Genomic DNA, 11793 nt, shown 5'->3' on the forward strand with positions numbered 1-11793 from the left:
TGAATAGGCAACTTCCTACCTCTGTGCCTTAGTTTTCCTCATCTGCAAAATGGGTGTAATTGTAACAGCACCAACCTCGTATGGTTTTGTGAAGATTATGTCGGTCAACATATTTAAAAGCCCTGAGACCAGGGTCACACAGTGAGCATTCAAAAGATTCATTCATTTAGTAAATATTTATTGAAACCTTAGTGTGTGCCAGGAATTGGGTTTGCAGCTGGAGGTACAATAGTGAACCAGACAGCTAGCTATTTTCACTCCCAGAGTCACAAGTTAGAATGAAGCAGAACCCAGGTCTCCTAATCCAAACCTCACATTGATTACTAAGTTAACAGCATCTTTTGTGGTCAAGAAGGCCCCCCCCCCCACCAAAGTACATGAAGGGGGTCTGGCTCAGGCTTCCTTATTAACAGAATGAACAGGAAACCACAGCCCCAAGTAGGGATTAGGGGATTGGGCTGTGATCAGCAGGTCCTGGCTAATTGTTCTCCATGGTCTTCTGGATCCAGTCCACATATTTGCAGACCTTTGTGTAAACACCAGGCTTTTTGGAGACAGCACATGGATCCTGGCCCCAGGAGATGATGCCTTGAAGAGACCCGTTACAGACCAGAGGGCCCCCAGAGTCACCCTGGAGATGGAGAAAAGAGAAACAGTTAGAGAGGAGGCGAGAGGGGAAAAGGTTCATGGTCTTCGAGAGGAGGTGGGGATGGTGTTGGAAGAGAGGTGGAGATTGCAGATGAGATTGGCTGTGGGATTGAGGATGAGGTTAGAGTTATGGGTGAGAACAAAGATAGGATAGAAAACTGACTGGAGTGGGGGGGCTTCCCTGGTGGTCCAGTGGATAAGAATCGGCCTTCCAGTGTAGGGGACGTGGGTTCAATCTCTGGTCAGGAAACTAAAATCCCACACGCAATTAAGCCTGCAGTCCACAACTAGAGAAAGAATGATCTGTGGATGGTTGGGGTTGGAAATAGGGGTGGGGATGGGAGTAGAGCTGGAGATTGTGTTTAGGTGAGAAATGGGAACCAGGAGTGGAGCGGGATTGGGGGGTTGCCGGGGAAAGTTGGGGAATGAGGTTCTGGTTGCTGATGAAGATGCAACTGAGGTGGGAGTTGGAAATGGAAATGTGGTCAGAGACCCAGGCCCTGCCCTCTGACCTGGCAGGAGTCCTTGCCCTCTTTGCGGACACTGGCACACACCATGGTGTCCGTGATGTTGCCAGGGTAGGCGTCCTCACACTCCCTGTGCTTGATGATGGTGACGTTGGCGCATCGCAAGGTATGGGGCAGGTGCACTGTAGAGACGACATGAAGGGGCAGAGAGAATGAGAACCCCTGGTCCCCTTCTCCTCTCTGCAGGGCTGCCTCTAACCCCAGGAGAGAACCAAGGCCCTTTCTCTGCACCCAGCTCCCATCCTTCTTGCTTGCAGCCAACTCACCTCTCTGCTTGTAGCGACAGTAACAGTAATGCCATTAAGTAAAATTCTTTATGCCAGTTGCTCTATAAACATTATCTCTTATCTAGACCTAGAAGGTGGGTGTGATTATTCTCATCTTATAGAGAAGCCACTTGCCTAAGGACCTACAGCTCTGCAGGTCATAAATCTGAAACTGTACATCCGATCTGCTGAATCCAGGCCCCAAACATTTGTCTCTGCCCTCCCCAGCCCTACTTTTCCACTCTTCCTTTCGGCTTATACCACTATTGACACCCCCAGGTCACTGCCTCCTGTATTACTGCAAGTTCTCGCCTTTGAAGGTTCCTCTGGCTCCCACTGTCCTTCCGCAATCGTAACCACCGTGCCCCCCCCCCCACTCCCCATCACATTCCCCTCTGGAGCCCCTACACTGGGGGCTGGACATGGTGCCCCAGCCGGAAATGAGGCAGTTGGCACCAGCAGGCACACAGCGCGGTGACACGGTGAGGGGTCGCACAGCCCAGGTGAGGTGGGCCGGGGTCACCATCTTCACCAGCATGATGTCGTTGCGGTGGTCTTTGTTGGGGAGGCTGTTGTTGAAGTCTGGGTGGGGGAAGGACTTGGTGGCAGTTCGCGTCTGCTCACAGCCATCCTGCCGCCCGAGGCTGTGCGCTCCCAGGTGAACCACATATCGGCTGAAGTGGGAGACACGCCTCGGTCAGAGATGGAAGGGGAGGGAGACACAGGAGATGGAGAGAGGCGTGGTGGGGAGGGGGAGAGACGAAAAGAATGAGGAAGCGCGGCTCCATCTCCAACCTCGTCCCCATCGCCCACCACGACCTTATCCTCAACACAACATCCGGCCCCGAGCCCAGCGCCATCCCGGCTTCCGAAGTCCTTCATCCTCCTACCTTCAGTCTCAGCCCATCCCACCGTCGATCCCTAAACGCACCGTCCCCACCGATCCCTAAATGCACCGTCCCCACCCGAGGCCCTCTCCACCCGTCTCTCCATCTCCAGCCGTCTCCCCTCCCGGCCCCGCCCCGGCCCCCGCACCCACGGCTTGCGGCAGTGGGCTGCTGTCAGAAGCCATCTGGGGGCGATGAGCGTGGCCCCGCAGAGCAGCCTCGTCTTCTGGAACAGAGCCGCCTGCCAGGGCTGAGAATGAGGGGGGCACTCGTAGCCTTTGATGATTCTGGTCTCTCCCCCAACGTGCCCTAGAAGAGGGTGGAGAAGCCAAAGAGGGGGCCCAGGCGTGAGAGGACTCCCAGAAATGGGGGGAAGAGGATCATAATCCTGGAGGACGCACTGTATGGACAGGCTGGGTATTAGATGGAATCCTTCCATACCAGTAACCCCTCCTCTGGGACGCTCTTTGCCCTCTCCTTATTCTAGCTCTAAAGGGAATACACCTTTAGGTGGCAGGGGGCATCCAGGACTTGTTATGGCTCATCTACTCTTTCAGATGCCCTGTTATTCTGTATTTTTAATATCAGCTCCGTCAGTGTCTACACACAGAGGGCTGGGAATCCTAGAGACTTGGGAGGCCCCTGCCCGTCCCCACCCCCCCCCCACCATACCTGTCACCAGAGCAAACATGATTAATTGCAGAGTCATCATGGCCTGGAGCGGGGAGGGGCAGGCCCCAGGTTCTTCTGGGGATTAGAGGGACAAGGAGTCAAATCACTTCCTGGGGAGATGGAGGGCTGGTCCGCGACCCTCTCACCCCCTCGCCTGCTCCCCCAGCGAGAAACAGCCAGGTTTGCGGAATTCCCTGGTTCTCACAGCACCCCAACCTCCACATTTTTAAAATAAATCTCTACTGTGGAGGGTGGCTTTGCAGGGGCCCAATCCCAGTTGGGGGCTTCCCCAGTGGCTCAGCAGTAAAGAATCTGCCTGCCAATGCAGGAGACCGGGTTCCATCCCTGGGTGGGGAAGATCCCCTAGAGAAGAAAATGGCAACGCACTCTAGTATTCTTGCCTGAAAAATCCCATGGACAGAGGAGCCTGACGGGCTACAGTCCATGGGGTCGCAAAGAGTCAGACACGACTGGAGAGACTGAGGACATATGCATGCAATTCCAGTTGGAACCTCCAGAAGCTAGGGGAGGGCTTTGCCCAGGGCAAGGGATGGGCTGACCCTGTGTAGTCAGCCATGGGACCTCAGAGGCCCTTCTTGCCCACCTGAGACTTAGGGCCCAGCCAGCTGGATATGGGGGCATAAAGGGAACCAGGCTCCATTCAGAACCCACCCCAGAGCTATCTGGGGTGTAAGAGGGAGCGCAGCCTGGGACAGCATTCTGACCCCCACCCCTGCTGAACCCCTGCCCCTTGGGAGAACAGCTAGACAGGGCAGAGTCGGGCTGGTCAACTGGCCAGTGGGGGTGGGGGTGGAGGCTCGGACTAGGTGATGGAAGCTGGGGTCAGAGGACACTGAGATTGGGGTTGGGGCAGCCTACTGGAGACACAGATCAAGGCAGACAGACACAATCCCTCCACCCTGAGAAGGACGGAGCAGGAGGAATGATGCCAGGCAGAGGCCTGGCACCCTCAGCAGGGCGCCTTCCCTCCGCCCTCCCACCCCACCGCCAGACTCACGGGCGCTGGGGCTGGGGCTCAGGGGGCAGCAGTGTGGCTGATGCAGCAGGTCTTGGAGCGGGAGGCACCAGGAAGGTGAGCAGGCAGGGGGTGGCCCAGGGCGGGCCCAGGATGACTGGCCTCCCAGCCCTGCCTTAGCACCCGGCGGGCAGGGTGCGGGGGGCACTCCCCAGCCTGGCCCGGGCCCTTGGATGTGTTGCCCACCTGCCACCATCGCGTCCCCAGGTCTGTCTGCTCTGTGCATCTGTGTCCCCTCACACGCATGCGCCCATCTGTCTATCTGCTTCCTTTCCAGTCACTGTGAATCTGCCTTCATCTCTCCCACTTTTCTATAATTCTCTGTGTGTATGTGTGTGTGCCATTTTTCTTTCTGATCCTTTCTCTCTCTTTATCCAACGCTGTTTTTCCCTCCCAGTCTCTGCACGTCTCCTGTAATTCTTTCCATCTTTCTTTGTGCCTCTGTCTCGTCTCTGCCTCCCTCCATCCCTGTCCTTCCGTCTCTCCCCACATCCATGTCTAAATCCCTCTCAGTCCTCCTCCTCTCCCAGTCTGTCTGTCTCCTGTCCTTGCTCCTCCCCCCCGGCCCCTTCCTTCACTGTTCCAAGGAGTGGAATGGGGGGACTCAGGCATCACACAGGTGGGGCTGCTGCCAGGTGGAGGGGCAGGCAGGAGGGTGGGGGAGGCAGGTTGGGGCCTGTGGGATTCCAGGCCCAGGAGAGGGAAGTCCGCCCTGGGCCGGCACCCCCGCCACTCCGAGGGCTCCTCCGGGGCTTCACTTCCCTGCCCACCCTTCTCCCAGGGTCCTCGGGAGCCAGCTGTGGCCCTTACTCACTCTGTGACCTAGGTCCGATGACTTCCGGAATCTGAGCCAGCTCAGCTTCCTCCTCTGCAAAACTCAAGTGCCGATCCCTACTTCTGCAGGCTTGTTTATTATCACTTAGATCTCTCTCTGTCTTGCCCTCCTCTCTCCCCTAATGAGATGTGAAGCAAGACTAGGGGATAGGCTTGGTTCTGACAGCAGCCAGCCTTGGCCCCAAATCTGGGCACTGCCCCTTCCTACCACAGTGACGTGGGATGAAGGACTCCACCCGGCTGAGGCTCAGTTTCTTCATCTGTGAGATGGGGGTGACAGCTCTGCCTCAGGGGGTTGGGATGAAGACTCAAGGAGAGCCGGGTACAGCAGGCATCCAGCAAAATGTTGCCATGGCTGTCCTGATCGCCCCTCTCCCTCTCCCATTTCAAGTGTCCCCTCCATTCATTGGGGAGAAGAAATTCTCTTTCTAACTTCTGGAGAGGTTATGAAGACTGACCCTAAGAGGTGGGCAGAACTATTTTAAGACCAAGGCTGGGTCCTCTTGCTTTCTAGGGCTAAACCCCCTGTCTATCATCATAGACATCAAAATAGACCTGCACCCCACATTAAATATAACACATGCTCAACTCCGGCTGAGCCAAGTTGCAGTTGGCTTGTGGGAAGAATGTTATGTTTTATAGACATTTAATTAAATGCTAGTGAATTTTGATCTTGCAGCTTTCATTTGGTATTTTGGAGCTGACAACCTTGTCCCCTCACCGCCCCACCAACACACACACACACAAACACACCGCCCCATGTCAGGTCCTTGATGGCCCTTTGAAAAGTTTATAAGCTCTAAACTTATAAGTTCCTGTTGTGGCAGATTGAGAAAAATGGCCTTAATTTCTAATGTAATTTTCTCTAGTGCATTCACCTGAGGCTCCTGAGGGAAAACCCTTAACCTCTCTCATCTTTATTTCAGCACCTATGGGGAGGGTAACTGATGAGCCCTCCCTCTAATCTCAACCAGCAGAGGGATTCAAATAGACACAGCCCCTCCTCCAGGTTTATTTATTCCAGACAGTCACACACTTCCTTCCACTTCAACCGTGGGTCTTAGGAGGGCTGGCTGGAGTTGGGAATTCTGCCAAGAAGATCCCCTGCTCAAGAAGAGTGGGAGCTAGAGGTGACGATGGAGATGGTGTTGGCGCTCAGAGTGGCCCCCAAGCTGAGGTATGACGATGCAGACAGCAGGTCAGTTGCTCCTCATGACCGTCTGGATCCAGTCCACGTATTTGCAAACATTGGTGTAGACCCCTGGGATGCCTTCTTGTCCGCAAGGCCCCACGGATCCCCAGGACACCAGACCCTGAAGGACCCCGCCACACACCAGGGGACCCCCGGAATCACCCTGGAAGACAAGAGGTGTAGGAGCATGGTATGAACATGGGGAAACCCTGTTCCAGTTTGCCTCCTGCCCCCTCACCCATGTCTTGGGCCTTGAGAACGGTGGCTCCATGCCTTGTCATCAGAGAAAACAAGCACAGCCACGTTTCCAGAGGACAACAGTGACTAGTGAAGAACACGTTGTCCCTAGGAGCCAATCCCAGGGAAGGAGGGCAGGCCTCTATGCCAGGGTAGAGGGTTCTCTCAAAGACAATGGCTGAGCCCTGACCAATGAGGGAAGAGAGTGCAGGCACCAATGACCAATCCCAGTGGAGGAGGGCGGGACTCCATGCCGGCTCAAGGAACATGGCTAGGGCCCTGACCAATGAGGGAAGAGGACAGCGGTACCAGTGACCAATGGTAGAGAAAGAAGACTGGACATCTCAAGAGTCCTCTCCAGGACTCTGGCTGAGGCCCTGGCCAATAGGGAGGGGCAGTCTTCTAGCTGGAGGACCAACAAGACAAGCTAGCCGGATTGAGATGAGAGAGCCCTCCGGCCCCTCTCTCCTGCTCCATCCAGGAATGGTTCTCACCTGGGCCAGCACCAACAGGAGGATGGATGGTATGGGGAAGACTCAGGACTGGAGAGACACGCGGTCACCTGCCTGAGCTCTGAATGTCCGCTACCTTTTGCTCTCCCTCCCTTTGTGCCCCACCCCAAATCTCTCCTGCTCTGTACCTGCGCTCCCTCTCTGCCCTCCACTCCCTGGGCTCTCTCCCTGGCGCCTTCTGTGCCTCTCCTTCTTTCTGACCTCATCTGTCTCCCCGGCTCCCCTGACTTGCCCTCTCCCCCACCCCACCCCACCCCGTTCTCCCTCCCCTCCCTCCTGTCCTGGGTGTTGCCTGCAAGTCACTCACCTGGCAGGCATCCTCTCCAGCTTTGCCGCCCGCACACACCATGTTGTCAGTGATTCTCCCTGGGAACACTGCCCGGCAGGTGGCATTGGAGACGATGGAGAGGCTGAGGCACTGGAGTCGGTCTGGGAATGGGCCTGGAGATGGAAGATGGATGCTGGAGGATCCCCCAGTGCTTCCCTCATCCCGCCACCCCCCCACCCCCAAAGAGGCCTCATGGAAGCCCGATACAAGTTTATCCTCCACCCCCTCCCTGTGACCTCCAAGACAATCCTTGGGCCTTTAAATTTCAGATGATTTGATTACATAGTGGCTCTTGTTTTCAATTCATTGGCCCAGTCCCCCCGACCTTTAGCCTGTGACTCAGATACAGTGACTCTGGACCTGACCTTCTTCAATCCCAGCTACTGTGACTTTTGACCTTCAATCTTTTAAAATAACCCTTTGAGCCCACCTTGGCCTCACGTCTTCTCTCTGTCTCTGTCTTCCTTGTCTTCACCTTAACCTCTGACCTCAGCTCTGCATCCTCTAAACCACTGGTTCCTACTCCAAAGTGGCCTCTGATCCTAGTTTACTTGACCCCAGACTCCATGACCTCTAACCTTTGGCTCCACAGACCAAACCCTATGGCTTCCAGTCCCAGACCGGTGACGCTTGATGGAACCCCAGTTTCCATCCTCAGATTGCGGTCGATATCTGGGTCCTATGACCTCAACTCCACAGTGACCAACACCGGAGTCCATGACCCATGACCTCAAGATTCTATTATCTATGCCTTTTTCTCTAGTCTGATGACCCTTGACATCTCTCTGCCTCTAACCTCATCCCTGACCCATGACTTCCGACTCCATATTCAACCACTGAAGCACTTTGACTCCCAAGGCCCTTGATGTACCATATTCTCAGATCCCAGGGCATGATCCTGATGGGGGACCATTTACCCATCCTTCCTCTGAGAAGGCAAGACCCTTGACCTCTCACCCTATACCCCCAGCTCTGTCCCTCTGACCCCTGACCCCGGGACCCCCTTACTCCATGGGTGGTTGGTGGTGCCCCAGCCTGAGATGTGGCATTCGGTGCCAGCTGTTGCACAAGTCGTGGGCAGGGGCAGGGGCTGGACGCTGGTGGTCAGCCGGACAGGGGTGCCCAGTCGAAGAAGCCGGAGGTCATTGTCATGGTTCCCCAGGTTGCCTCGGTAGCTGGGGTGGGTCACCGAGAGGCCACTGCGTCGGATCTGTTCCGTCCAGTCCAGTTTGCTCAGGCTGTGTTCTCCCAGGCGCACCCAGTACCTGCTAGGGGGGCATGGCGGGTGGTGGGTGGGCTATCCCGGGGCTCCCAGACCCCCTGCTCCTCTCTACTACTCGGCACCTTGATGGCTTTCTCTTGCTCCTTCATTCCCTTGCTCTCACTCTCTCTGTCTCTTCCCATCTCTTGGTCTCTATTTCCATTGCCATCTCTCCTTTTCTAGCGTTCGTCCTATTTGTCCTCTCCAAGCCACTGTGTCACTTTCTGATTCTGATTCTCTTAGCTGGTGATGCCCACGGAGGCAGGGACATCCGTTAGTCCTGTTCACTGCCCCATTCCTACCACCCAGCAGAAAGCCTGGGTCATCACTATTGTCAACTAAATGAAGGGGGAAATGATGAATAGATTCTGTTTGTCTTGCTGGTGTCCCTCCCTGTCCCCACATCTCTCTGCCTCTCCATCCATATCTTAGAGCATCAGACTTATGAAGCCCAATGCCCTCATTTTACAGATGGGACCACTGAGGCCCAGAGAGGTACCAGATATAGCCTTTGACAGTGCACAGAGAGTTTGGGTCAGACATGGGCCCACGGCTCAGACTGGGCCAGGGGATGCTGGACTGGTGACACACACCATGTGGGAAGGAAATGAGCCATGAGAGAACGTAGGGCCTGGGTGGGCAGGTTGCAAGGCCCCTGCCCTCCACCCCACAGCTCCCCACCCAGGTCCACCCCAGGCCCATTGTGAGGAAGTCCTACTTCCAGTCTAACCTCAGGCTCTCTTGTTGCAGGACCATCTCCTTACTCCTGTGAGCCCCACCCCTCCCCATCATGCTCCCTTGACCACCCTGAGTAGGGAGGCTCCCAGGTGGGGGCTTACCTGCCGCTGCAGTGAGCAGCCGTGAGAACCCACCTGCGGTCAATGAGGACCCCCCCACAGCGCAGACGGGTGCCCTCAAACAGCCCCACCTGCCAAGGCTGAGAGTGAGGGATGCACTCTGTGCCATTAGTGATCTTCTCTTTGGCCTCGTGGCTGAACCCTGAGGCAGGGACACAGGGCAGAGAGACGGGAGTCAGAGGCTTAGAGACTGTGGATCAGATAGAAAGAGGGGCACGCAGCTCTGGTGCACACAAGCAACAACTAGGAAGTCTGCGCGCCTCAATGAATGATCCCGGAAGATCCCACGTGCTGCAACCAAGATCTGATGTGGCCAAATAAATACATAAATTTGAAAAAAAAAAGAGGGATACAGAATGGGCAAGAGAAAGGCAAGAGAAAGAAACAAGAAACAGAGATGGCGGGGGCTGGGGGGTAGGTCAAAGACAGGGAGACACAGACCCATGATACACCGAGAGAGACACACTGAAACACTCAGAGACACAGAGAGGAAGAGAGAGGAGAGAGATGCTTCAAGACAGAAATAGAGATTCAGAGAGAGAAAGGACAGAGACGTGGTGACAGGGAGAGACAGAGGGGAGATGGGCTGGTGGATGCAGGAAGAGAGGCACATGACCCCGGGAGATGGAAATGAATGGAGGCGTCGATCTGCCAGCCGCCCTCCCCTCCTCAGCGCTCGGCATTCGCATGAGGGAGGCACCCACCTTCCCTCTGGGTAACTCACCAACGAAACACAGGAGCAAAAAGATGCTGGCCCTCATGGTGGACCACTTCCAGGTTCTGGGGGGGACAAGAGGCAGCATCTCAGAGATGGCAAGTGGACCCTCCAGTTCCCATCCCTTTCACCAGCAACTCCACGAGGAGGGGACAGTCCACACACCCATCCTTCTCTGTGCCCATCCCCCCAAGGGTCACCCCCGCCTCCAGCACCGGTGTCTGCCTGCCTCCTCCTCACCCGGTCTCTCTGCTTGCCGATTCCTCCAGGTGTCTGTCGCAATCAGCCTGTCGGTCTCTCTTTCTCTGCTATCTCTGCCCACCCACCAGCTTGTCCTTTCATCTGCCAGCTACCCTGCCAGTCCACGCTCCCGCGGTCCACCTGTCATGCTGTCCACCTGTCCCCCTCCTTCTGTCTGTCTGTCCCAGACCAGCAGCTGACACAGCTTTTAACTCTCTTTGTCCCAGCCCATGCTGTTTTTCCGGGTTGAGGGAAGGGGACAAGGAAGTCATGGGGTGGGGTGCCCTCTAATCCCGGGGAAACTCTTCTAGGCTAATGACACTTGACTGAGATTTACAGTTAAATGGAGGGGGGAGGGGGCCCGGATGACTCTGGAGGGAAGACCCAGCCCCTCTCCTTCTCCCCTCCTCTCCAGACCGGTCAGCAGCCAGTGACTCACGGCCATCTGGGAGCCGAGTTCTAATCCTGACTCCAATGACAAGCCTCAGGGAGGGCTGGGGCGGTGGATCCCTGGGACTCTTCCTCTGAGAGGTGCAGGGAAGGGTGGAAATTAGAGTCAGGGAAACCGAAGGCAGAGAGAGCCCGAGAAAGAAGAGGTGGAAAGGGAAGAGGTTTCAAAATAGGTGAGACAGAGGAATTTCCAAACCAGGATCCAAGGAAGCCTGGTTCTAATGGAAGTCTTAAAATGCGCAAACAATTCTTTTCCTGCCTTTCAGAGCACAGGTCTTATGATATCAGGTCAATTTATCTAATTCCATGAAAATTGTTTTGCATGGGGACTTCCACTGAGAAAGAAATGGAATAGGAAACAGGGAGGGTGAAAGAGATTTAGGGCAGAGTCCTTCTCTCTCATTCTCTTTCTGCCATCATCTTTTTTTTTTTATTAAAATTCACACGACATAAAATCTAGCTTTTGGGGACTTCTCTGGTGGTCCAGTCCCCAATGCAGGAGACATGGGTTCGATCCCTGGTCAGAGAACTAAGATTCCACAATCTTCAGAGAAACTAAGCCCACTATGAAAGATCCTGTGTGCTGGAACTAAGACCCAACATAGCCAAATAAATAAATATTTTAAAAAAATCCAGCCTTTGAACCAGTTTAAAGTCTACCATGCAGTGAATTTTCCTGTACTCAGAATGTTTTGCAACCATCACCACCATCTAATTCCAGAATGTTTTCATCACCCTCACAGAACACCCTCTACCTGTTAAGCTGATGCCTATCCACTGATGAATGGACAAATAAAATGTCTGTCCCTACTATGGGGTTCATGGGTGTTAAGTCACTTCAATTATGTCTGACTCTTAGCGACCCCATGGACTGTAGCCCACCAGGCTCCTCTGTCCACGGAATTCTCTAGGCAAGAATACTGGAAGCAATCCCACTGCTGGGCATACACACTGAGGAAACCAGAATTGAAAGAGACATGTGTACCCCAATGTTCATCGCAGCACTGTTTATAATAGCCAGGACATGGAAGCAACCTAGATGTCCATCAACAGATGAATGGATAAGAAAGCTGTGGTACATATACACAATGGAGTATTACTCAGCCATTAAAAAGAATACATTTGAATCAG

The 11793-nt window shown here is 54.6% G+C and overlaps 2 protein-coding genes across 4 annotated transcripts; both read right to left on the reverse strand.

The window, feature by feature from the left end:
• Window positions 1-161: 161 nt before the first annotated feature.
• KLK11 (kallikrein related peptidase 11) lies at window positions 162-4984 on the reverse strand. 2 transcript variants are annotated; one of them, XM_070772231.1, is made up of 6 exons: window positions 4851-4984; window positions 3001-3075; window positions 2481-2637; window positions 1850-2115; window positions 1161-1297; window positions 162-631 (listed from the first exon to the last, which is right to left on the reverse strand). In XM_070772231.1, exons 2-6 carry the CDS (start codon window positions 3038-3040, stop codon window positions 479-481), a joined length of 753 nt encoding a protein of 250 aa, XP_070628332.1. In that variant the 5' UTR covers window positions 3041-3075; window positions 4851-4984; the 3' UTR covers window positions 162-478. The 2 variants fall into 2 exon arrangements, with proteins under 2 accessions (XP_070628332.1, XP_070628331.1); XM_070772230.1 differs by lacking the exons at window positions 3001-3075; window positions 4851-4984 and having other exon boundaries at window positions 2481-2984.
• A 901-nt stretch (window positions 4985-5885) lies between these two features.
• Window positions 5886-10376, reverse strand: KLK12 (kallikrein related peptidase 12). 2 transcript variants are annotated; one of them, XM_070772246.1, is made up of 6 exons: window positions 10213-10376; window positions 9982-10037; window positions 9240-9399; window positions 8148-8404; window positions 7119-7252; window positions 5886-6225 (listed from the first exon to the last, which is right to left on the reverse strand). In XM_070772246.1, the coding sequence occupies exons 2-6, from the start codon at window positions 10016-10018 to the stop codon at window positions 6070-6072; spliced, it is 744 nt and encodes a 247-aa protein (XP_070628347.1). In that variant the 5' UTR covers window positions 10019-10037; window positions 10213-10376; the 3' UTR covers window positions 5886-6069. The 2 variants fall into 2 exon arrangements, with proteins under 2 accessions (XP_070628347.1, XP_070628346.1); XM_070772245.1 differs by having other exon boundaries at window positions 8148-8407.
• Window positions 10377-11793: the final 1417 nt, after the last annotated feature.

The sequence above is a fragment of the Bos indicus genome, chromosome 18 (genome assembly GCF_029378745.1).
Source record: "Bos indicus isolate NIAB-ARS_2022 breed Sahiwal x Tharparkar chromosome 18, NIAB-ARS_B.indTharparkar_mat_pri_1.0, whole genome shotgun sequence".
NCBI classification, from domain to species: domain Eukaryota; kingdom Metazoa; phylum Chordata; class Mammalia; order Artiodactyla; family Bovidae; genus Bos; species Bos indicus.

What these genes read in the sequence shown, in the direction of transcription:
- KLK12 (XM_070772245.1), bottom strand. Translation starts at nt 10,018, where the DNA reads ATGAGGGCCAGCATCTTTTTGCTCCTGTGTTTCGTTG. An exon ending in TTTGCTCCTGTGTTTCGTTG is followed by an intron (nt 9,400 to 9,981) that starts GTGAGTTACCCA and finishes TCCCTGCCTCAG; the next exon opens with GGTTCAGCCACGAGGCCAAA. An exon ending in CTGGAGAGGATGCCTGCCAG is followed by an intron (nt 6,226 to 7,118) that starts GTGAGTGACTTG and finishes CTTGTCTTCCAG; the next exon opens with GGTGATTCCGGGGGTCCCCT.
- KLK11 (XM_070772230.1), bottom strand. Translation starts at nt 2,767, where the DNA reads ATGGAAGGATTCCATCTAATACCCAGCCTGTCCATACAGTGCGTCCTC. An exon ending in GCAGCCCACTGCCGCAAGCC is followed by an intron (nt 2,116 to 2,480) that starts GTGGGTGCGGGG and finishes CTCCCACTTCAG; the next exon opens with CCGATATGTGGTTCACCTGG. An exon ending in CACCATGTCCAGCCCCCAGT is followed by an intron (nt 1,298 to 1,849) that starts GTAGGGGCTCCA and finishes TCGTCTCTACAG; the next exon opens with TGCACCTGCCCCATACCTTG.